Below are 25,956 nucleotides of genomic sequence, written 5' to 3' on the forward strand. Positions count from 1 at the left end.
GTCTTGTAGCCCATTCCAGACTTGTGTAGGTCTACAGTCTTGTCCCTGACATCCTTGGAGAGCTCTTTGGTCTTGGCCATGGTGGAGAGTTTGGAATCTGATTGATTGATTGCTTCTGTGGACAGGTGTCTTTTATACAGGTAACAAGCTGAGATTAGGAGCACTCCCTTTAAGAGTGTGCTCCTAATATCAGCTCGTTACCTGTATAAAAGACACCTGGGTGTCACAGCTCAGTCCGATCAGAACTCAAATTCCCAAGATGCAACACTCACTTCTCATGCACGCATGCGCTCACCATCCCCGGAGTTCTGATCAGACACACCTGGCACCAATAACACACACACACTCTCACCGCTAGTACTTAGGGAAGTCATCACCCAGAATCTACGCGAAGTATATGCTCAGTCAACTCGTTTCTCTGCGTTACCAAGCCGTTCTAGTTTGTACCCTTGTTTCCGGTTTCGACTACGCTCTCGGCCTGACCCCGTTTGTGTTGTTCGCCCGATCGCTTGACCTTTGCCTGTCCTACAACTACGTTTCTTGAACTTCCCGATATGACGCTCTACACCTGCCGCCCGCTCCTGCTTCTGTGCCGATTCAAGGGACGTGACACTGGGAGCCAGAAATCTTTCTGATTGAGATCAGTCAAATACTTATTTCCCTCATTAAAATGCAAAACAATTTATAACATTTTTGACATGCGTTTTTCTGGATTTTCTTGTTGTTATTCTGTCTCTCACTGTTCAAATACATCTACCATTAAAATTATAGACTGATCATTTCTTTGTCAGTGGGCAAATGTACAAAATCAGCAGGGGATCAAATACTTCATATGTAGATATGTGGATAAAAGATTTTTTTCAATAGAGACAGAGCAGTGGCCCTAGTGTGGGGCTCTAATAGAATGTTAAGCTCCTTAAGCTAAGAGAGAGTAAGTCCATCAACCTTTCAGAGGTACCTCATTTCAGGCACTGAAACAACGTTTCTCTGAAGGGTTGCTGGCCTGGAAATCAGGCACTTCCCACAACTCATGACCATAGGTGAGGATATGGAAGTAGATTGACTGGTAAACAGATGACCATGTCCAAAATCTGACCTTCTGCTTCAACAACATGGACCAGTACAATGATCATAACACTGCTTCTGCTGACCCGATCTGATTGTCAATCTTGTGCTGTTTTTTAATCACTCCAAACTACTTAAATCTCTGCCAGATCAACATCCCTCTCCTCAACTGAAGGGAGTTATGGATCTAGAACTTGAAGGTGGTGATTTTCATCCCACTCCCTTCACACTTAGCAGCCAAATGTTTGAGAGTGGATCACTGATTAGGTTTAAGACTGTGCCAAAAGAACAACACCATCTTCAAATATTTGGAATAGTACTAGCCCCCCATACCAAACGCCTCTCCAGCCTTGGCTGTATCTTGATGTCCCATCCATGAAAACCATAAACAGGGTTTGAGACAAGACACACCCTTGATGAGGTTCCACACCTACTTTAACACCAATAATGCCAACAGAACTCTCACTGTGCTCATACAGAGACTTGATTGCAGCAGCAAGATACCTTACCTCGGCTCCTGCAATACCTTCCCCATCATTGTCAAGGAACATGATTATAGGCCTTCTCCAAATCCATAAACACCTTTAGCGTGAATTAGCATATGACCATTACCTTTCCCAAAGGTGTGCATGAGTAAAGAGCTGGTCCATGGCTTATGAGGAAACTGCATAATTCCTCCTGGATTGTAGGTTCAACTATAAGATGGAGTATCCTCCCCAGAACCCTGGCATGGACCTTTCCTCAAAGGCTGAGGAGTGTGATTTCCCTATAATTGGAAAACACCGCATCCAAGTTTTTTTTTTTAATAGTGACCACCATCCCAGTTTGCCAGACCAAGAGCACCAACCCAGATCCCCGTGCAACATTAAAGAGCATGTTAAATGCATGACCACAACCTCGTCCAGGCTTCAACTCCTTTCAATTCATATCTCACAAAATATCATCTCTAGCCTTGCCACTGAAGAATGAAGGATTCTACCTGCTGTTTTAACCTCAGACCAGAGATATCTGGTACTGCCACCTGAAGGGAAAAATGTTCATAGGGTGAGGAGTTCCTCAAAGTGCTACTCAACAATCATTCAACAATGTCCTAAGTTTTTTTTCAAAGGCCTAGCCCCACTTCTCTACTCCCGATACCTTGGTTAGCACCTTGTGCACATCAGTTTTCAGTTGGCTCTGCACTTGGGTTCTATCTGCCTCTGAACCAGTCACCTATTACACCAATAGTGTCTTGCATGAGTATTCACCTCTCTTGAACTCTTCCACATTTTGTATCATTACAATCTGGAATTAAAAATGTTTTCATTTGGGAACTTTACTGTCAGATTACATGAAAAACATAAGCAAGTTTGAAGTATTGCTACAGATTCTCAATCAGTTTGAGGTCCAGGCTTTGTCTGGACCATTCTAAGACATTCAAGTTGAGCAAATGATTTTGAACCACAGTGTAGCTTTAGCAGTATGCTTAAAGTCATTGTCCTGCTGGAGGGTGAACCTCCACCCCAGTCTCAAGATTTCCTTCTAGGATTCCCCAAATGCTAATGAAAGGCATCCTCGCAACATTATGTTCCCACCACCATGCTTCACAGTGGGGATGGTGTTCACAGGTGATTATTTTATAGTGATTCACAGTGTTGAATTTCCACCAGAGGTTTGTGCTGAGGCAAAAGAGTTTTATTATTAAGATACTGATAGAATTTAGATTTTCCATTTAACATAGTAACAAGACAGCTCTATGAAGCAGCAGTTTAATAAGTATTAGATTTAGTCTTGAACTTGACAATACCTGAATAAAATATTGGTATGTTAGTTTCGATAAATGACAAATTCTTGCATTGACCAGAAGTTTATCTATTTATTTACTTTCTTACTTAATTACATTGTTGTGGTTCTTCAGGTGTCTCTGAATTTCTCACAATCGTCTGAGCTTCCTGGTGCTAAGGTGTCATTGATCCTGAGAGCCACCCCAGGATCACTGTGTTCAGTGAGGGCCATCGATCAGAGTCTATTATTGCTGCGACCAGAGGACGAGCTCAACACGGAATCTGTGCGTTTAATCTAACAAAATGTCTTTCAGTTTACTCATTTACATAATAACTTGTTTTCAATAGGTGCAATGTTGTTAATTATAACAATTATTACAATGGCACTCCTTTTGAAGAATTACATCACAGCCGATTATTCCAGGTGTTCAACATGCTGCCTGTAAAGACGTTATCAGGATATCCATACAACATCTATGACGAGGATTCATCCCAATGCTCTGGGAACCCGCCCATCAACATATTTGCAAGACTACGGCCAATTTATATACCAGCCTACGGAAAAATCGACGTGTACAACACCTTTAAAGTAAGACATCATATAGAAATGTGTTGGGAGGGAGGAGGATGTGGGGGTGGAGTCAGCACCTCTGCTGTACTTACATTATTGCATATACATCATTGTATTATTAATTTCAAGAGAGAGAAAAAAACAGAGGCTAGTGAGGGAATGACTTTTCATAGCTGCTATAATGTAAGTGAGAACAGGAATTAACTTGTTTCACAAATGGGTCTATAAACAGTATGAGTTACAACATTAAAAACTGTCATTTTTGACAAATTGCTGTAGTATAAGAGGAAGACTTCGGGTTGGTAACCGTAATCCTGACCACTCCATCATTAATTAGTTTACATCATTACAGATTTATTAATTACTTATTTAGCAGTGTACTAAGTTTCATAGTGGATGATTCCAAATATCATTTGCAGTATAATATCATACCCCTTGCAGTACCTTCATGGGTAGACATAAATTGAAAAAAATTACACGGAGTATTGCTTTTTCCCATAAATCTGTTCCTGTTTTGCTTATACATGTAGACTTATATGTGAAGTAATTCTATAAAACAATATTGTGAAAATGTCATAATCTATTATTGAAAATGTAGATGGAAATGTAATTTTATCTTCAACATGCAAAAATAATTTTGTGTTCCCGGTTTTTTTTCAGGATGTTGGAATCAAGATCCTCACCAATGCCATAGTCAAGAAACCTATTGAGTGTTTTCCATTTCCAATGAGAAGAGGTAAGTGGTTTTTCACATTTCATTTTTGACATGATATGTGTATGTTATATCACTGTATAGTTCCATCACAGATGTAGCCATGGCTGTGCCAGAAATGGCATTCATGCTTGCCAAAGATGTTTCAGCTACATCAAGTTTATCAACTGGATCAGTCGCATCAGTCGTTACGATCCGCAAATATTTCCCAGAGACGTGGATTTGGGATCTCGTTTCAGTCAGGTGTGCATGTTTAATTGAAATTTGTTTCCACTTTCTTCAGACTGAGTGTTACTGAGTCAGTGTTTTTTCCTCTACAGACAAGCTGGAGCAACGGTCGTTATTAAAACGGTTCCAGACTCCATCACTACATGGCAGGCTGGTGCATTTTGTACATCATCTGTTGGGTTCGGAGTCGCACCGAAAACCCAGCTCACTGCCTTCCAGCCTTTCTTTGTAAGCCTCACCATGCCGAGCTCCGTCATCCGAGGAGAAGTGTTCACGCTCAAAGCCACCGTCTTCAACTACCTTCGAAGCTGTATGATGGTGAGCTGACATGTTTGGTCTAATTATATTTTCTCAAAAAAGATATGGCATCACAGTGTTAAGAGAAAATGACATTCAGATGGTTTTAATTTCCTACAAGGATTCCTCACACATAGTTTTTTAGATCCCTTTAGCAACTATATATTTTTTTTAAAAAAGGACCTGGTGACAAATCTAGAGATTTTTGATCACATATTAGTGACTGTCCTGCACTTGATATGTCCCTCCAGCTCACATCACAGTTGCTGGTTATGAGCTGAGACAGTAGAGTTCACTTGACTCCACCAGTATGTAAAGCCAACAGCAAATCACTGCTTAGCATTGTTTATCCCACTGGTACATTTTCTGGACACCTCCTACTCCTTAGAACATGTTTTATTCCAGTCAATGAATATGAAAATTACTCTGTGATGTCATCTGTGCCGTCATCTGGTGTCACACTACTTTTCCTTGAATAAGGATCAACTGAGGAAAAAGTATGGTTAGTTTTCCGATAGCTGATGGAATGAAAACTCTGTTAAAGGTGAACGTGATTTTGGCTGGCTCAAATCAATTCTCAGCACAAGTGTGTGAAAACTGCCGTTACACAAGCTGCCTGTGTGCTGACGAGAGCCAGACCTTCTCCTGGACCATCACACCACTGGTTCTGGGTACGTCAAACCTTTCAACTTAAAGTTCACAGAAAATGCTGAAATGGAAATGTAAACCTTCTCAAATTATATATTTAAATATGAAATAGTTTAAAATAGCTTCTGCTCTGTTCCACAGCTGTCTCCTGACATTTACAAACAGCACATTAAAACCAGACATAAGATACATTCTAATTTCTGACTTTTATATTATCACAAGGTCATCACTGCACCGCCAATGGGAAATGCATATTAAATATTATAAACTCATCAAAGTGTAACTTCATACACTATTTTTTCTTAGAGATTTTCATGAGTGGCCTGATAATAACAAAAAATATAAACATTTTCCACATTATATTTATAATAGAAACAATTTAAAGCTCCCTGCTAGATCTTTTTCCTGAACTTTAAAGAGCAAAATATAAATCGAGAACCTTTCTTAGTTATGTTTAGTTCATTTAAATTTCTACAATACTTTTGTTAATCAAAGATTAGATTTTGCTCAGATTTTCAGCATGAGCTAATAATCCACAAATACATTTTTCAAAAGCCTTTTTTTTTTTTTAACCTTTATCAGGGGTGTTAATCGTAGAGCTAACTGATGCATCATGTATTATACCTATCCCGTTAGCAATAGTGGGTTCTCCAGTTATGGATGGTGTGTGTGTGTGTGTGTGTGTGTGTGTGTGTGTGTGTTATAGGGGAGGTAAGCATCAATGTGACGGCGGAGGCTGTGAGATCATCGACTCGGTGTGGGACGAGACCGGTTACTGTACCACAGAAAGGACGCATCGACATGGTCATTAAAACACTGCAAGTGAAGGTGATTACATTATTACTACTTACACTAACATATAATCTAGCCAGAGACCACTTGAACTGTAACATGCATTTCTTAGTACAGATTTATTTTTTGAACATAATCCAACCTTTCAAATATTAAGCTAATTGTTTAAATGTTTACAGTAATATTCTGTTTGTTTCTTGGAGATATGAAACTTTATATTTCAGAACTTACATTCACAGGACACATTATGTACCTTTATTGAGGTTTGGATTAAACCCTAATCAACTCAAATGACTAGTCAAACAGGCAAATATAACAAACTCAATAGTACTCAATAATTTGATTTTCATTTCCTGAACAAAATTCTTAAAAGTCCTGCAGATCCCACTGTGATAACCACTCATATAAACGTGCAGCGTTCCTGTTGTCTATAGAACAAGTGTATTTTGTTTAGAGAAAAACTTTTCAATTTTGTAATAAGTTTACTTTTGTAGAATGCATTTTCTATCCTGATTTTGTTTTTGTTTTTACAGTTTAAAGACAAGGGCTTAAAGTTGATGCTATTAAGAAACGCTCAACTTAAGGGACTTCATAAAACTTCATAAAACTTCTTCATAATATAATGTATAATAAATATTAAGTTCATATTTTTTTAACTTAAGTTGTAATTATGTATTATTATGTATTATGTATTAAGATGTAATTGTGCTTGATGATTGGATTATTATTCTGTTGCCATTTTCAGGCTGAGGGAACCAAACTATGTAAAAGCTACAATGAACTTCTCTGTCCAGGTCAGACTCACTTCATTCCTTCACCTTATTTGTAACGTTTAACCATCTGATTCATATTATCATTGTGTTTTAGAATTGTTCACTGATCATTTAGTACTTTAGTACAGAGCAGTTTATGATTTCATTGCTCAGAAATACAAGGATTATTTGGTGTAGGGGTCACTGCTCAGGAGGAGGCATGTGGTTAATTCTATACGGTTACATTTATATGATATTTAGTTCTAATTAATCAAAGAATGTTTGACAGGATGGGATCCAAACACACTGACGACAGTTTAAGGGTCTTGTTTAAGAACTAAACACTGGGTTTATGCAGTTGTACCACATGTTTTCCCCTTGGCTTTTGTTTTGGTAGATGGTATTGTCCAGACGACCGTCTCACTGACTCTGCCTGAGGTGTTCGTGGAAGGTTCAGCCATGGCCTCAGTCTCTGTCCTGGGTGAGTTGAAGAACTGTTTCTATTTCATCAGTTTGGACCATTATTAGAAGCATTTGAGTATAACTTACAGCATGAAATCAAGTTAATAAATAAGCAATCCTCCAGGCTGATTAACCTGGATTGCCTGCACCTGACAGGCAGGATACTTAAGGCCAGCCTTTGATGCAGCCTTTTGTTACAACTTTGTAGAGGGGTGACTGGTATGGTATGTCAGAGCTATGCCCCAGGTAAGAGTGAAAGGAAAAAGGAAAAAAGAAGACAAAAAGGAAAATAAGAATAAAAGTGGAAGAAACAAGGTAGAATTTAGGCATGGCCAGGGAAAGAGAAAGATCCTACGACAAAGATAAAAGACGCAAGAAGGGATGCACAACTAACAGATGTATAAAATGATTTTATTTATTTTTGAGGGTGGGGGTGAAAATTCTATATTCAATTCAATTCAATTTTATTTGTATAGCGCTTCTTACAATAGACATTGTCTCAAAGCAGCTTTACAGAAATATCAACACGGTATACAGATATTAAAGGTGCGAATTTATCCCAACTGAGCAAGACACTGAGTTGCGACGGTGGCGAGGAAAAACTCCCTAAGATGTTTTAAGAGGAAGAAACCTTGAGAGGAACCCGACTCAGAAGGGAACCCATCCTCATCTGGGTAACAACAGTTAGTGTGAAAAAGTTCATTATGGATTTATATGAAGTCTGTATGGCGTTAGGAGCAGCCGTAGTCCCAGCAGTCTGGAATTAAAGAAGATTTGAGCTCCATCCAGAGGCAGAAAGGATCTGGATCTCTAGTATCTCCATAAATTCGTGTGGGGCTCGGCAAAAGGAGAGAGGGAGAAAAAAGATAATTATGACTGCGAAGTAGTAGAACAGAATCTAGTCAGGGTAGGCTTGAGTAAACAAATACGTTTTAAGCTTAGACTTAAACACTGAGACTGTGTCTGAGTCCCGAACACTAATAGGAAGACTGTTCCACAACTGTGGGGCTCTATAAGAGAAAGCTCTTCCCCCTGCTGTAGCCTTCACTATTCGAGGTACCGTCAGATAGCCTGCATCTTTTGATCTAAGTAGGCGTGGCGGATCATATAAAACCAAAAGGTCGCTTAGATATTGTGGCGCGAGACCATTTAGTGCTTTATAGGTTAATAAGAGTATTTTATAAATAATGCGAGATTTTACTGGGAGCCAATGCAGTATTGATAATATCGGTGTGATACGGTCGTATCTTCTAGTTCTAGTTAGGACTCTAGCAGCTGCATTCTGGACTAACTGGAGCTTATTTATATTCCTACTGGAACATCCAGACAGTAAGGCATTACAGTAATCTAATCTAGAGGTGATGAATGCATGAACTAGTATTTCCACATCATGTAGTGACAATATGTTTCTTATTTTAGAAATATTTCTGAGATGAAAGAAGGCTATCCTAGTAATATTATCTACATGAGCATCAAATGATAGGCTAGAGTCAATAATCACTCCAAGGTCTTTAACTGCTGCACATGATGAAACAGAAAGACCATCCAGAGTAACCATGTGATCGTAAAGAATACTTCTAGCTACACGTGGGCCTAATAAAAGTATTTCTGTTTTATCAGAATTAAGTAGAAGGAAGTTAATTAACATCCAATGTCTAATGTCCTTTACACAATCCTCAACTTTACTAAGCTTCTGTCTGTCCTCTGGCTTCGCTGAAACATACAGCTGTGTATCATCAGCATAACAGTGGAAGCTAATTCCATGTTTACGAATAATTTGACCTAGGGGTAGGGCTAGGGGTATATAAACTCTTTTTGACCACTTTTTTACTAGCAGGAGTTTTCATGCTGCAGTTGGGTCCACACTGAACCGTCCCATAACACCGAATAGGAATTCAGAGTATTATTCATGAAGTCATCTTGGAGAAGGTGGTACTTGTGCTTAGAGGGTACGTCCTACTCTCTCCACAGTGCTCCTGGGGGACTTCAACGTTCATATTGGAAATGATGGTGATACGTGGGGGGTTGTGATTGAGAGCAGCTGCTATGGCTGAGAGGCTGTCTGTGCCTGTTGGTGGTAACCTAGGACACGGTGGTGGAGGAACCTGTCCAAGAGAAATGCAAGCAGTTGAGAAATAGGACATTCAAGGAGTCCATGAAAAGATGTTTGGGTGTCCCTAAAAATGTTCTGGCAAACCACTATGTTAAGGAATTGCAGGGGAGTGTTGAAGTCTGTCTTCGCTTCTGTTTTTCTGGTTTCCATGGACAGGATATCAATACACAGCTAAGGCTGGAAGTGTATTTGGTATGGGAGCCTATAAATAACATATCTGTTATTTAACGATGATGTTGTTCATTTGGCAGCATCTGAACTAGACCTCTGACATGCACTTGAATGTTTCACTGGTGTATGTGAAGTGGCTGGGATGAAAATGAGCAAGTCTAAGGCTATGGTTCTCTCCCTTTAAAGGGTTTAAAACCGTTCTAGCTTTAACCCTAAAATCTTCCCTGAAACACATGTAACCCTGTTCCCTAACAAGGGAACGAGATGTTGTATTTAGCATTACAGTATGGGAGCGCCCTTGCGCATGTATCTGAATCTTGGGTAAAATCATGCCTCTATTTAAAGGCCTGCCATGATCAGGTGACATGGCAATTAAGGTCGTCGCGTGATATATATATGAGACGTGTGAACCGCACCGTCAGCCTCTATTATCTGAAGCAAAGACGCAATTCACAGGCCTGCTCTGGTATGACAAAGCTACGCAATGTTTCGTTCCCTTCTCAGGGAACATGGTTACATGTGTAACCTAGACATTCCCTTTCAAAGGGAACTGCACGTTGCGTTTAGCAGAACGTTATGGGAACGAGAATACCCACTCCGTCATAACGATGGTATGGCCTGTTTAAAAAGACCCAAGCCGAGGGTCACTGCAAGACACTCGAGCCCAGGGTGGAATGAATATCCAGGCTGTAATAAAGAATGAATATGTGTGGCGTAGACCAACCTGCAGCAGCACATACATCCTGTAAGGATACCCCTTTGGACAAAACCTTCAAGGAGGCGACCTCCCTGGTGGAATGAGTCCTTATGCACAGAGCCGTAGCGAGACCGCGTGCCTCATAAGCAATAGAGATTGCTTCCACTATTTGATTAGAGATGCAGACCAGCAGCTACTCCGACTTACGCGACTGGCTGGAGCGGTGGAGGTAAGTACAGAGAGTCCTTACTGGACACAGCAGGTGCATACTCTCTTGTTCCGGTGTGAGGAATGGAGGAGGGCAGAAAGCCTGCAACACCACAGGGTGGGCAGTCGATGTAGGCACTTTAGGAATATAATCCTGCCTAGGATACAAGAAGGCCTTGGCTAATCCTGGGGCAAAGTCAAGGCAGGAAGGGGCAACTGAGAGAACTTGTAGATCTCCTACTCGCTTGAGAAATGTCAGGGCCAGCAGAAGAGCTACCTTTAGAGTCAGAAGCTTCTCAAAGGTTGACTCTAAAGGCTCAATTGGGGCCCTTGACAGACCTTCCAGGCCACAGAAAAGTTAAATTCAATTAAATTTTATTTGCATAGTGCTTTTTACAATAGACATTCTCTCAAAGCAGCTTTACAGAAATATCAACATGGTATATAGATACTAAAGGTGTGAATTTATCTAACTGAGCAACTGAGTGGCGAACTGAACACAATGGGAAGGAACTGGCTGAATGCCGCCGTTTGCTGTTTTGCCTCATGAAACCTATCGGCGATGGCATTAACCGCGCCACCAAACAGGCCGGAAGGTTTAATAGGGGCGTCCAGCAAGGAGACCTTATCTTTGTCCAGCAAGTAGACCTTATCTTTGTCCCCCATCCCCGGGAGGTTGTGCCTCTCTGCCAGAACCAAGCTACCCATTGAACGGCCGATATGACAGGCCGTTTGCTTGTTCGCCCAGAGATATAAATCTCTGCCACTGCCTCAGGCCCAATTCCTTCCCCAGTATCAAGCTCACTCAGCAGGTCTGCTTGGTAGGCCTGCAACACTTCCATTGTTTGCAGTGACCCACAAGCAAGACCCACTGCAGCATAGGCTTTGCCCACCAACACCAAGGTGGCCTTACATGGATTGGAAGGCAAAGTCGGCCCCCCTAAATTACCTGCCATTGATGGAGAGAGGTGGCTTGCAAGTGCCTCCTCCATCTTCAGCATCGCTAAATAGCCATGCTGCTCACTCCCCATGACAGCTGAGTAATCAGACGTCGAAGGGTTATAAACACGGCTAGTGTATGGTGTTCTCCAGAAGCGTGATATCTTATCATGCACCTCTGGAAAAAAGGAGAGTTTTCTGTGGTGTGAGGGAGATTTATATTTATTTTCACTGGAAAGGAAGCGCTCATTCAGCCTGCTTCCTCTTCCCCGGGACAGTCTATATTATGCTTTTCAACTGCCCTAGTGATCACCTCAAGCAGCTTTTTATATGCTTGAGAGCTGCTCTAGGTTTTTGGTGCAGTGGCACCCCCTACCGACTCCTCAGAGTCAGCAAGGGTGTTTTGGCTTTCCATATGGGAAGGAGGAGTCACGATGCGAGCTCCAAAGTCAGACAGAGAGCCGGACCCGGAAAACAGAGCAAGAGATAGAACCACGCTCATCTCCGGCTCCTCTTCCAAGCCCATACGAGATCCCCAGGACCTGAGGATCAGCAAGGCTCTGAAACCCATTTCCCTTTGGATGAGAAGAGAGAGATTTGCGAACGCTGCCTAATCGTAAAACGTTCACAATGCTCAGAGTCAGACCCCTTTCTGAATTCTTTCTCACTCATTCTTTCTTTCTCTTTTCTATTCTTGTAAAAAAGGGATAGAAAAGTTCAGAGATTTTGAGAAAATATAGAGGAGAAATTAAGCATACACAGACAACCGACATACAGTCTCGCTGAAGATAATAAGGCTGACAGCACGGTTCACAGGTGCCATATATACATCACGCGACGTGCTTAATTGCCACGTCACCTGATCATGGCAGGCCTATAAATAGAGGCATGATTTTACACAAGCTTCAGATACCGGTCGCACACGCAAGGGTGCTCCCATAGTGTTATGCTAAAGGCATAACTTTGAGTTCCCTTTGAAAGGGAACATAAATCTGATGTAGAGGTATTGATTCTAGCAGAGAGACAAATCAAATAACCACTGACCTTTTTATAACAAAAGTATTAAAGATACTAAATACACTAAAATAATATGTTAAACTAAAAATTAAAATAAAATATTAACTCAAGCAGAAGCAAAAAGTGCTATCTTTAGTAACAGCCACTTTTCACAATCTAATCAAAAGTAAAGTCTAGAACTGCATTATTTCACAAATAAATATAAATAAATTTCACAAAAAAAGAAAAATACACTGATTTCCACTGCACATTGCCTTTAAATAATCTTTTCTGTGCAGGAGATCTGATGGGCCGAGCGCTACAGAACCTGGCGAGTCTCCTTGCGATGCCGTACGGCTGTGGAGAGCAAAACATGCTGCGCTTTGCCCCCAACATCTTCATCCTGCTGTACCTGGAGAGCACCAACCAGCTCACGCCCCAGATCAGGAGCACAGCCGAGACCTTCCTCGTGAGCGGTGAGGACATTGAGTGTTTCAAATGAGACCTTTTTGATATCCACCTCCTCTACCATTTCTCCTAAAGTGTCCCTTTTGCTAATCCTTTTTTCAATGGAAAGAAGTACATAAAAATATTTTGAGATATTTTTTATTTAATTTTATAGTTTATTGTTGATGACTGTACTAGTCTTGTGTTCATCCAATTCATTTCTCTCTCTCTTCCCTTCCTAAGACTTAGATAGTGGGTGGGAATAGCTGCAATATAGACGTACATTGCATTAACATCACACAACTCCTTGTTTGTCTCATTTCCTGTACAGGATATCAGAGAGAACTGACCTACAAACACACTGATGGATCTTACAGTGCTTTTGGGATGAGAGATCCGTCAGGCAACACATGGTGAGTCTCATAGAATGCAGCTGTAAAAAAGCTGAAACTAAACAAGTAAAGACTGAAATACGCACCCCCCCCCAATAAACCAGCACTCATATTTCTGCTTCACCTGCTGAATGTCTAAAATGTAAAATTTGAAAGCAATTCTGGAAAAACTAGTGGTCATGTAAATAATAACATGTGTGTCACTTTGTTATAGTAAAATAATCAATAACAACGTAGTGTGATGAAGCGGATTTACTCTTACCACCCTGAAGAGTTTTATTCCTCTTAAACCACAACAGTGCCAACAATGAAAATGTAATAATTACATATAAATCTTAATTATTAATGAATTACATTTAATGTTGTGGAAAGCCTACTAAAGTTCCTGATCTCACTGTTATATTGGCTATAAACGGTTGTCTGACTGTTACAAAGCACTGACACTGGAGACTCCTTCCATAAATAAACATCTCACAGAAAACAATTAAAAGCCATATTAAATCATTATATATTATATATTTATTCAGTTGTAATTAATCTGATGTTTATATATTTACATTAATTTATATATAGATGCATTTAAATTGACGTCTGAAACACAAATGAGTCCTGCAATGTTTTCTACATTCCAAATAATATTGTGGTTTTGATTTCAGACTACAGACCTGATCATGTTTGTGTTCTCAGGTTGACCGCGTTCGTGATGAAGTCTTTCGGAAGTGCCAAGCGATACATCTTTGTAGATCAGATGCTTGTAGATCAGGCGAAGGCCTGGCTCGGTCAGCAGCAGCAGGCTAACGGATGCTTTGCCTCAGTGGGACAACTCTTCCACACTGACATGAAGGTCAGGAGACCAGTCTGAGTCCAATACCACGTGCTGTTAGAGGACAATAATTAACAGCAGGTGGTGTGATGAAATGGAGTTAGTGCCACAGCCTTAATGTTGATTATTTTCCTCTAACAGCACGTTCTGGAGTGTTTTATTCTTCTTATAACACTGCTGTGTGCCAAAAATTACATTGTTTTGTGTATTAAAGGTTGACACTTTTTTAATCAGTTTATAGTTACATTTAATGTTCGTTAAACAACATTTGAGTTACACAGCTTGTCATGTTACCGAGAATCCATAAAAGAGTAAACTCATTTTACTCACTGTTGCAAAGCTCTGACACTAGAGACTCCTTCCATAAATGTTCCATAAACACCAACACACAAGCGATTACACATTTTATAACTCATTTATATATAAATCATCCACTGTGTCATCCACGAATCCCTGTGAATAAGCTGTTACTATAGAAACGATATCAGATTAGAATGAGTGCATTAATATAAACCTGCGATTTGTAGCTGCACTAATATCACTATCTTCCAGTGCTGGGATATAAACTATTTAATTTTGGGTCTGAAGAATTACAGTAATAATCTCTCTCGGTCTCTCAGGGAGGGGTGAATGATGAGGTGACCCTCTCGGCGTACATCGCAGCTGCAATGCTGGAGCTCAATTATACAATTGCAGTGAGTACACTGTTTCACTGATGAACTTTTACACACACACAAATTCAGTGAATTTTGTATCATTCACAAATTCAGTGAATTTTGGTAATGTAAAGATACACAAAAATGATAAAACATACACTACAACACATATGGAAGCAAGTGGTGATTATATATATATATATATATATATATATATATATATATATATATATATATATATATATATATATATATATATATATATATATATATAAGGTTGTTTTTTTGTTTTTTTGTTTTTACAACAAATCAGTTTTTCAGCAACTTACAAAACATATTCATTGATGCCTGGTTTAAAGTTTTGTATTTAAGGTGTTCGCTAGAAAACAACACCTCCAGTTAATTTTAGATGATTTTATGTATAATGTATGAAATAACAAGCGTAGATTGAACACCTTGTTTGAGAATGTCTTATTGTAAACAAAACAAAGAAATTGACAACACAGACTTAAATAAATATATATTTATATGTACATTTTGTGTTGCAAAGATATTGACTTGTCTCTAATGAATGGATCATGATATACACATGTTAATATGTATACGACAGGATCCTGTGGTGAACAGGAGTCTCGCGTGCCTGAGGAATGCGTACACTCAGGTGAACGCCACCTACGCCAAGGCTCTCCTTTTCTACACCTTCACTCTAGCTGGAGATCAGGCGATGAGGAACACGCTCATCTTAGACCTGGATGCAAAGGCCATAGTCTCAGGTTTGATGCTCCAAGTCTGTCTGTCTATCAAAACGCCACACAGAAAAAAACTGACATAACTTTCTTCAACAGCTGACACAGGGCGCTGTACATGTGTAGGCCAATATTTAATAATGGTGTAACATAATGACACTGTCTCTATCTGTATCTGCTTAGTGCTCTGAATAACTATCTGTATTTAGACTGGAACTTCTTCCCCTCCTCATTTTCTTCCCAATTTGATCACCCAATTCTCACCCAGCATCCAGCCTTCCACTATCATAAGACCTCTATTAAGCAGAGAGGGTGAAGGCTAACGCATGATTCTTCCAACCAGCTGCAACTGTTGCTCATGCTGCATAACAGGGCAGTTTAACACACTCGGAGGAATGTGCTCTCCGCCCTCTTCTGCATACATGAGCTCACAGGCACCAACAACCATCTAGTCTTGTTGTGATTGACAGGGGAATGAGTATACCATCTCTCCCACCCAGAAATCATCCGTATGGAAATGTACTCTGTACAAACACATTCAGACCTTTTCGTTGGACAACCTTGAGTCAACGGCTTTAGTATTTCAATAATATCTCCTTCAGGGGGTAGGAGGTACTGGAGCAGAGTGGATAGTGGGTCTGTGACGGACTCTTTGGAGGTGGAGATTACCTCGTATATGCTTCTGGCTCTGATGTCTGGACCCCAGCTCTCCGGGTTTGGCCTGGGTTACAGCGCCAGCATCGTCCGTTGGCTTTCTCAGCAGCAGAATGCCTTTGGGGGTTTCAGGTCTACACAGGTACAAAGCTTCAACACATCAGTCTCATACTTTAGTTTGCATGACTTTTCCCCCTTTAACTTCACACCTTTTACACAAAAAACATACTGCACTTGCTAATTATTACACAAATGCTATTCAAAGATTAACAGATATGTCATGGCTTATGTGACAAGCTTTTACGATGTACCGAATTGAACAGTTAAATGAAAGGAATAACTGGCCATCTATATTATTTACTTTCCTATATTCTTCATGAATTTGCACTAGTAGCTAATCTACAAATGTGTCCCAAAGTCTAGAATGCAATTTTTATGCACTGCATCATTTAAAGCATAATTCGCTTATACTTGGCCACAGTGGTCACTTTATTTAGCCTGTTTTTGACTACGCATCTGTTTCACGATTCGGATTTTTCTGCCTGTCTCCTTTAAATAAAAACGTCTTTACCTGCGCTTGCTTCCGTATTCTACTCCCTTACATCTCGGGACATGACACTATGCTTTAGACTATATATTTATATTCTATGTAAAAATGGACCTAATGCACAGATCCAATATACTGTATTGACACACCTCTGATTTTTCCCCAACTGTTTACATTCATTTAAGACATAACCGACTGTGTTTACATGAATATTCGGCCAGACCTGCACGTTGACGTGTGTACGTATTTATTTGATCGTCCAAGCGTAATAAGCCGCTAAAGAGAACTCAATCCGGTACTCGCACGATGAGAGCGAGGGAGACCTTCATTCAGTTGTAGTTACCTTAATTTTATGTTGCTATCATTTATTATCTTTATTGTCATGTTACACGCGATGTGGACTCGACTGTACTCTGAAAAACTTCCGCATCCGAAATGCACGAGTTTGTGTCAAATTTACAAATTTACCCGAGTGTGAAACATGCCCGAGTTCGATCATAATTGGACTCTAGTTCGGATCGAGTCCCTCTAGCTATTACTGTACTTATTAATATTTGTATCATAAATTAAAAATAAAATAAATTATATTATTATTATAGAAGCACACATCTGGTTACTACTCACTAAAATTCAAATGTGTACTTGGGTAAAACAGCACCAGTATGAATAGAATTTGATCACATTTTTGTTCTCTTTTTACTCTCTTCCATCCATACAGGACACTGTCGTGGCTCTCCAGGCTCTGGCAAAATACAGTCTCGCCACCTACAGTCCAGCAGGAGCTGTTACTGTTACTATAAAATCACTATCAGGGGTGATTAAGAAGTTTACCATCAATCAGAGTAACAGGCTGCTGTATCAGGAGAGTCAGCTGCAGAAGGTTCCTGGAGATTACAAAGTCAAAGCAAAAGGGAAAGGCTGTGTGTACGTGCAGGTCTGTACATCACCATTTCCCACTTTACTTTCTTATCACAGTTCCTCAGGTGTAAATATGACTGAAATCTTTATGAATGTGACTTTTTTTCTGTGTGGAAATGAGAATTATTGGGTAAAAAGTGTGTAATGTCATCAGTTTTTTCTGTTTGATTGTTTCTCTCTCTCCTCACCGTGCCCTTGTCTTTGCAGGCTGTTCGTATGAACATGTTTGCCTTCAGTTTACCTATAAACAAGTTTACTTGGAAGATATACGCATTCAAAATTTACCGTCTTTCTCTAACACCAATATGGATCATCAATTTTGATGGCATCATTCTACACTTCAACTTCATCAGATTTTGAAGTGTCCCGCCCACAACATTATACAAATCCATGGAATTAACTGTCAAATACGTTTTAGTGTGACTATGACAAACAAGCGTTACCGTACTGGTCACTTTTGTACATGCACAATTTCTCTCCCAATAGATGTTTTATCTGGAACAATGGTAATTTCACATGTAACAACAAGTCACTGTCCATGGAGAATTGGTTCCAGCATAACGTATTAACTGTAAATGAGCCTATTGACAAGAATGGGTAATTATACACTTCTAAATGGAAAAATACTTTTAAAAAAAATATTTAAGGCTATCCCCAGTGGCATACCAACTTTAACCAAATCTTCAGTTGTAGATATTAATGATTCAACCTTACAAAGTCCCCAACTTTTAGTAAATGGTCTTATCGTTTTTGATATACTTTTTAATAATAATTTTATAATAAACTCCATTATTGTTTGATCTAATCCTTCATGGAAATCAAGCTGGCTTAAACCTCACCATTTATAACCTGGACAGAATGTTTTAAATATAAATCTGTCTTCTCTACCTCATTTAATGTTCACGTTAAAATGGACATGATGACAAAATTTAACAAACCCTTCAATTTAAAACCTTATGATATTTTACTTTTCTGAAACACAAAATTACATCATTAATCTTTTAATTATTTTAGTTTTGCATTCACAAGATGAGAGAAACTAAAAAAGAAAAAAAAACCTTTATATTACATTCTGTAACACTGATCTTAAGATATACTTTGAAGCCCTTTCGAACATGAGAATATAAAAGAAGAAACTTAAGAAAACTGTAAAAATGTTAAAGCTCCCAGCACATTTCTAGTAATAGGACAGGGTCCTCATCTCTTCAGTGCTCCCTTAGTAATATGTTTCAGCTGGTTAATAGATTTACTGTTAACTGGCTAATTAACCAAGATCAATTAAGTATGTTTTAATGTAGTAAGCTCACTTTGTGCGACTGTTACCTCACGTTAAATGAAAACTATGCTAACGAGTTTACCGTTACCTCAAAATGTAAGCTAGTTTAATTTAATTAAAATATTTCTGAGGAAAAACTTTTCAACAACCTCAACTATATTTCAATCTAAATCATATATCACAATCATTCTTTTTAGATGCAAATTAGATTTTTTTTGGATCACTGTTGTTAAAAATATGTTAAAAGGTATGCGTCAGGCTTCCGTCACCTGCTATTGGTTTGCTGCAGTGACTTCTGGGACTTCAAGCGTGTTCATTCTGCTATGGTCTGCATTTGATGCATCCTTGATATCAAGACAAATCTTGGTAATTTCATACTGCACGTCCCCCGCACTTGCATTCTTGAGTATTGGAATTGAACTTCGTCAGTGGATAATTACATAGAACGAGTTGACAAGCACGAAAGATTGCATAAGAATGCATGTTGAGAAATTGGCATTTCTCAATTGGCTGATTGGTACAGGACCCAACCGCTTCAGACACTGCTGAAAAGAGGATGAATTGTGCTAATATTTGGGGGTTTTTTTCCTTCTAGTTCACTTTGTGCTACAATATCCCTCCTCCTCCTGACCGGACTTCATTTACTATCTCAGCCTCAGCATCTGGTAAATGCAGCATCCCAAATCTATCTCTGGAAGTGAAAATTACTGTCAGGTGAGCTCCGAAATCAACAACATGACAAAACGGAGAATGGAGAATTCATTCAATTAATTTACATTTACATTACATTTATTCACTTAGCAGACGCTTTTATCCAGAGCGACTTACAAATGAGAAAGATACAAGCAAAGCGATATATCAAGCAGAGAACAATACAAGAAGTGCTACCATATGAGATCTATTAATTGAATTCCAGAAGAAGCAAAGTACAGAGTAGAGTTGTAGGTGATTTTTTTTCTTTTTTTTTTCTTTTTTATTATGAGTTGGTTAGGTGTTCATGGAAGAGGTTTTTCTTTAGCTGTTTTTTGAAGATGGTGAGAGATTCTGCGGTCCTGATTGAGATTGAAAGTGCATTCCACCACTGAGGAACAGTTAGTGTGAAGGTTCCAGAAAGGGACTTGGAACTGAGTTGGAACTGATAAACGTCGGTCGCTAATCGATCACAGATTGCGAGAGGGAACGTAGGCCTTCAGGAGTAAGTTGAGGTAGGAGGCTGCTGTTCCTGACAAGGTCTTGTAGGTTAGCATCAAGGCCTTGAATTTGATGCGGGCAGCTACAGGAAGTCAGTGGAGGGAGATGAAGAGGGGTGTTACATGGGTTCTCTTCTACTGGTTGAAGACGAGGCCTGCTACAGCATTCTGAATCATCTCAAGTGGTTTGATAGAGCTGGCTGGGAGGCCTGAAAGCAGTGAGTTGCAGTAGTCCAGTTTACCGATAACAAGAGCCTGGACTAGTATCTGTGTAGCCTGTTTGGTGATGTAGGGTCGGATTTGCTTGATGTTGTAAAGGATGAACCCAGGAGGTTGTTCTGTGTGAGAAAATTTGAGAGTTGATTAAAAATGGCTCTTTCAAGAGTTTTCGAAAGAAAAGGGAGTAGGGAAACAGGTCTGTAGTTGTCAGCTATAGCAGGGTTGAGGTATGTTTTTTTAAGCAGTGGGGTAACCCGGGCCTGCTTAAATGAGGTAGGGTATGTGCCAGTAGAGAGACTCAATCACTCAATCACTCATAAAGATGTGTGTGAGTGCAGGTAATTAATATATGCATACATACATGCATGCATATTTATTTACTATTGTGGATCATGTCTATTACAGTTATTAAATTGATATCAACAATATAGTTGACAGGGAATGCAAAAGTTAGCATGCATGTAGGAAAAATTCAGCAAAGAAATTAAGACTTTTAATTATCTTTCCTTATACATTCCTTGGTTATTACTTTGCATCTTGGCGAAGTTTTCTCTAAGGAGATGTTTATTCACCATTTATGGAAGGAATCTCCAGTGTCAGGGCTTTATAACAGTCAGAGGTAAAGATGTAACTTTCAGTTTTCCGACATCTTCAGGACAGAGGCGTGTACACTTCTTTGCGGTTTTTCAATAACATGACAAGCTGGGTTTTATTTTTGTTTTATTAACTTCAAGAGAGAGAAAAAAGAGAGGTGATGAGGGAACGACAGTTTATAGCTGCTGTAATGTAAGTTACTGTAGGGCCACAAGATACTTATTGATTTAGATAAATATAAATCTGTGAGAGTCATTGTATAAACATAATGTTCAGATATCAGTTTTATTTGAGCATGTATACATATATTTATGAGGATTTCTGACACAGTTAAAACACTGAACTGCAATAAAAAACATAATCTGAGTATAATGTTAGTAATGTTTCTCTGGTAGAATTTACTTTTAGAAAGCTGAATTAATTAGAGTATTAGAAAACTTTTCATGACATTTGATGAACAAATCAGAAAGTGTGAGGGCTTTAATGATCTTTAAATTTCAGGTATAACGGTCAACGATTGCTGACCAACATGGTGATCATTAACGTCAAGCTTCTGTCTGGATTCAGTGCGGATGGGACGTCTGTGATGCTTGTGAACAGCAGTCCAGATGTAACGTAGACCTTTAACTTTAATCTCATTATTATTCACTGAACATTGAGTATCAGGGAAAAGTTGTTCAGCCGTGGTGACAGAACAGTTTTCATTCCACAAATCGAACACTTTTACTCGTTATCATATTACTGGATCAGTTTGTGTTCACATACATGGTTTTGTTCTTACAGTCGACTGATGGATCTGTGAACAGTGTGGAACAAGCTGATGGTGAAGTCATTATCTACCTGAATGGAGTAAGAGCACACACACAGCTTTACTAAAACACTGGGTTCCTCTGATATTCATGTTAAAATCATCTCTGTAACTATTCAAATTTAACTAAAACCACAACAATAACATATAAGAATGAGCACATTCATATAAACCTGTGATTTGTAGCTGCAAAACTGTCAGAGCTGCTGTTATAAAAAATTAATCACAGCTCTGTCAAGTTCTTCTGATTGTTCAGAATAAATTTTCTATAAAATAAAAAGATTAAAAATGTATAATTGTTGATATGGTGACGTTTTATGTAAAGAGACATTTATGTAACATTTATGGAAGGAGTCTCCAATGTCAGTGCTTTATGACAGTCCAGTGTAAAGCTGGTAGCAAGCCTACACAGCGGTGAGCTGAGCACAGACACACAAGAGGCCGTTTAAGTGACAAACGAGAGTTTTATTCACTTCTGTGACCGTGTGGGTGGAAAAGAGGTGCAATGGGGTGAAGTTCTCAGGGGTTGGTGTCGTCCTTGGGGCTGCAGAGGGCGTGCTGTGGTCTTCCAGTGCGGATGAGATCTCGTTCGGCAGTCAGGGGGCTCTGTGCGTGCAGCCATGGAGCGAAGTCCTCCATCGTGTCTGAATCTTCTAGAAGAAACACAAAACACAGCCTTAGTCACGTTTCGGGAACCCTCTCTCCCTTTTCTAGTGGAGGTTGGCCCTTTTATACGTTCCTGCCGGCTTCTAGATGGTGGAGAGCGGCCGCGCTGATAAATAGTCTCACAGCCACGCGCTCTCCAGCTGTCAAAAATATTGGTGGTGCTGAAGCGGAGCTGTCCTTTCAGTATCCTAGCGGCAGTCCTGGGAGGAGCATTCGTTCTCTTTTGTGCGCCGGCCGCCAGCCTGTCGTCATAGGCTGTAATATACAAAAATAATTATAATAATTCTTCAACTTCAGGAAGGGGTTTACATGTTGTGGTTTCTCAGGAACATGTACAAATTTTTGTCTTATTAAATTTGAGAGAGAAACAAAGAGGCTGGTGAGAGAACAACGTAAGTGAGAACAGGAACTATCAAAAGTAAAAGATTAAAAGAACAAAAGTATGACGTTCTCTAATAAAAATGGTATTTTTCTTAACAGTATTTGGAAATTTTTGTGGGTTAAGAGGAATAAAACACTTTGGGATGTGCTGTTCTAGGAAAATAATCAGCATTGGGCTGGTAACAGTAAGTCCGCGTCATCACACCACCCTGTCACTTAGTATTTTACTATAACAGCACCACAGAGTTTTATTCCTTCTGACCAATCACAAACAACTTCATGGTATAATAAAATATTTAGAAAGGGTGACGTTAGTTTTAATCTCATTTTCTCCGCCTCTTAATCTGTCCTCATCGGCCATCAGCAGGATCCCTGATCACAGACTCGATTTCCATCAGTATTATTTGCATCAAGATTGAAATAAGATATATATTGGGGATTTAAAAATGAACACTTATTCTACATTGCTATAAAATATAAAGAGATGGTCTTAAAAGAACAGGAGGATTCATTTTGGGCGGTTGTGGATCAGGTGGTAGAGCGGGTTGTAAACTAATCGTAGGGTTGGAGGTCGATTCCCGGCCCACATGACTCCACATCCCGAAGTGTCCTTGGGCAAGACACTGAACCCCAAGTTGCCCCCGATGGCAAGTTAGTGCCTTGCATGGCAGCTCTGCTACCGTTGGTGTGTGAATGTGTGAATGGGTGAATGTGACACAGTGTAAAGTGCTTTGGATAAAAGCGCTATATAAGTGCGCCATTTACCAATTTAGTTTAATATCTCTGTCTGTTTCAGCTGAAAAAAGGAGTGGAGAAGGTGTACACGCTGAGGATCGTGCAGGACATTGCAGTGGCGAAACTGAAACCGGCCGTTGTGAAGGTTTACGACTACTACGAGACCGGTACGCATCATTCTGTTAATCTTTATCAATCATTAAAAGCAGATGTTTTTCTGTCCAAAAAGCTTAGTGTATGAACTTAACCATGGTTTCTATTTTTATCTTTGACTTTAGGTGACTCGGCTGTAACTGACTACACCTCACCATGCACTTAATACAGAAAACGTGCGCTTTAATCCATCATCTCGTTTCTTTTTCACTTTTTTCTCCATATTTTACTTTCATCTACAGTAAAACTTTGCAGTTTCACAAAAGGTTAGTAAGTACTAAATGATAGTAAATTATTAACAGTTTAAACACTCATGGTTGTGCTGTTGTAGGAAAATAATCAGCGACAGGGTGGTGTGACGTAGCCAGATGTGTAGCAGAGTTACTGTTACCACACTGAAGTTGATAATTTTCCTATAACAGCATGCCCCAAAGTGTTTTCTTCCTCTAATATGAAAGAATCACACCTCATATATTTTTAGCTATTTAAAGTTACATTCAGTATTGTGGACAATATTGTTATTAAGACAAAAACCCTGAGACACTGAAAGTATAAACTCTACTGTCCTGAACTCCTCCCCAGCTACATCTTTACCCCTGACTGTTACAAAGTGCTGACACTGGAGACTCCTTCCGTAAATGTTAAATAAATGTCTCCGTATCAATGAAAGTGGCACCATATCAACAATTACAAACACTTTTAAGTCTGTTTATGTATCATACAAGTAAATGTGAATAAGCTGTTACTATAGAAACAGTTGAACATATTCATACAGGCTCATTAATTGATTTACTTTTCATTTTACTTTCTGATATAGAGCTGATTACTGATATTTGAGCAAATATGTAGCTTTAAAGTGTTAGTATACTGATTCAGACTTAATTCTAAGTGATTTTACTCTAATCCTGAAAAAATAAACAGATGCTTACTAATCCAGCAAAGCCTTGTTTCTAAGTAACGACAGTTTTATTAGGATTTCATTTCTGAGCCTGATGATTTCCTACAAGATACAGTTTGTTCATACGGAATGTGTATTCTGTAATTTGATCGCTCTGCTGTTACACACTGGTGTCATGTTCAGGGCAAAGAACATGACTGTATGGTTGCTGTTGACAAAATATACTGGATAAGGTACAGTCGGGTTAAATACCCTATTTTCCTACCAACATCTTCAGATAATATAGTTTTAATAAACTGTATGCATAATGAAGATTTTTTCCTTCTTCAACACTTCAAGTTTATAAACATGTGACAGGTATGCATATGAAACAAAATCTTTCAAACAGGAACTCTAATTTTTGCTTTAATGCCTAATATATTTAAAATAATCATCTGTAAATATGAAAATGCCATGATGTGCTGAAAACTATTCATTGGGATTTTAAGTATTCTACTGTGAATTCATCTTACTGCACTGTTTGTGTGCACAGATTATATCATAATGTTATAATTTTAATGAATTATTATGAATTTGATGTTAAAACCCCTCAGAAATCCTGTCAGATTAATTGATGTAAGCCAGCTAGCATTTGCAATGAAGATAATATACTTCTACAAAATGTAACTTTTAAATCCTCTCAGAAATCCCGACACGTTAGCTCATATTAACTAACCTGCATTAGCAGTGAACATTGTGAACATTTGTGAATTTGGCTTAAAGATCCTCTTAGAAATGCCGATGGTATAGATTATGTTAGCTAGCTAGTGTCACAAGTAAAGATTGTGAATTTAATTTTAAAAATCCTCTTAACAATTCTGTAAGGTTACCTTATGCAAGCTAAAAAGCATTAGGAACAAAGATGTTTTAATGAATTTGACTTAAAAAAAAAACAACAACTAAATATCATAGTATATTTGAAAGAGCTTTTTAATGTACATGAGAGATTTTTTTTGTGTGTATGAGAGATGAAATTCTTGTGAAGGTGATAAAAACAGTTTGGTGATTATTCAGCATTATTTATAATAAAATATGTTAGTGACTTAGTAGACAAGATCAAATAGGGTTAATCAGGCTTATCATAAACACATCTGAAAATGAATACCTTCTTTTCATTGATAAAATGAGTAACTAGTTTTCTAGCACCAGGCAGAACTGCAATTTACAGTGCACCCGGAAAGTATTCACAGCGCTTCACTTTTCCCACATTTTGTTTTTTTTATTTTTAATAAATTTGCAAAGATTTCAAACAAACTTCTTTCATGTTGTCATTATGGGGTATTGTTTGTAGAATTTTGAGGTAAATAATGAATTTAATCCATTCTGGAATAAGACTATAATCCCTGGGGGGTTAATTTGCATACTGGGTGGGCCGGCCCGCATTGTCCTGTGGCCCACTGG

At 38.9% G+C, this 25,956-nt stretch overlaps 1 protein-coding gene across 1 annotated transcript in view; it reads left to right on the forward strand.

The window, feature by feature from the left end:
- LOC108265830 (alpha-2-macroglobulin) overlaps window positions 1-23,784 on the forward strand; it is a 36,384-nt gene extending 12,600 nt beyond the window's left edge. The window contains exons 18-35 of the mRNA XM_053680555.1: window positions 2,963-3,112; window positions 3,253-3,417; window positions 4,060-4,135; window positions 4,207-4,354; window positions 4,432-4,657; window positions 5,181-5,307; window positions 5,991-6,112; window positions 6,822-6,870; window positions 7,226-7,309; window positions 12,713-12,889; window positions 13,192-13,273; window positions 13,940-14,096; window positions 14,696-14,770; window positions 15,342-15,504; window positions 16,080-16,273; window positions 17,397-17,612; window positions 23,527-23,632; window positions 23,744-23,784. Coding sequence (XP_053536530.1) covers window positions 2,963-3,112; window positions 3,253-3,417; window positions 4,060-4,135; window positions 4,207-4,354; window positions 4,432-4,657; window positions 5,181-5,307; window positions 5,991-6,112; window positions 6,822-6,870; window positions 7,226-7,309; window positions 12,713-12,889; window positions 13,192-13,273; window positions 13,940-14,096; window positions 14,696-14,770; window positions 15,342-15,504; window positions 16,080-16,273; window positions 17,397-17,612; window positions 23,527-23,632; window positions 23,744-23,784 — 2,358 coding nt within the window. The remainder of the gene's footprint in view (window positions 1-2,962; window positions 3,113-3,252; window positions 3,418-4,059; window positions 4,136-4,206; window positions 4,355-4,431; window positions 4,658-5,180; window positions 5,308-5,990; window positions 6,113-6,821; window positions 6,871-7,225; window positions 7,310-12,712; window positions 12,890-13,191; window positions 13,274-13,939; window positions 14,097-14,695; window positions 14,771-15,341; window positions 15,505-16,079; window positions 16,274-17,396; window positions 17,613-23,526; window positions 23,633-23,743) is intronic.
- The last annotated feature ends 2,172 nt before the right edge of the window (window positions 23,785-25,956 follow it).

Source organism: Ictalurus punctatus, chromosome 5 (assembly GCF_001660625.3).
Source record: "Ictalurus punctatus breed USDA103 chromosome 5, Coco_2.0, whole genome shotgun sequence".
Classification (NCBI taxonomy): domain Eukaryota; kingdom Metazoa; phylum Chordata; class Actinopteri; order Siluriformes; family Ictaluridae; genus Ictalurus; species Ictalurus punctatus.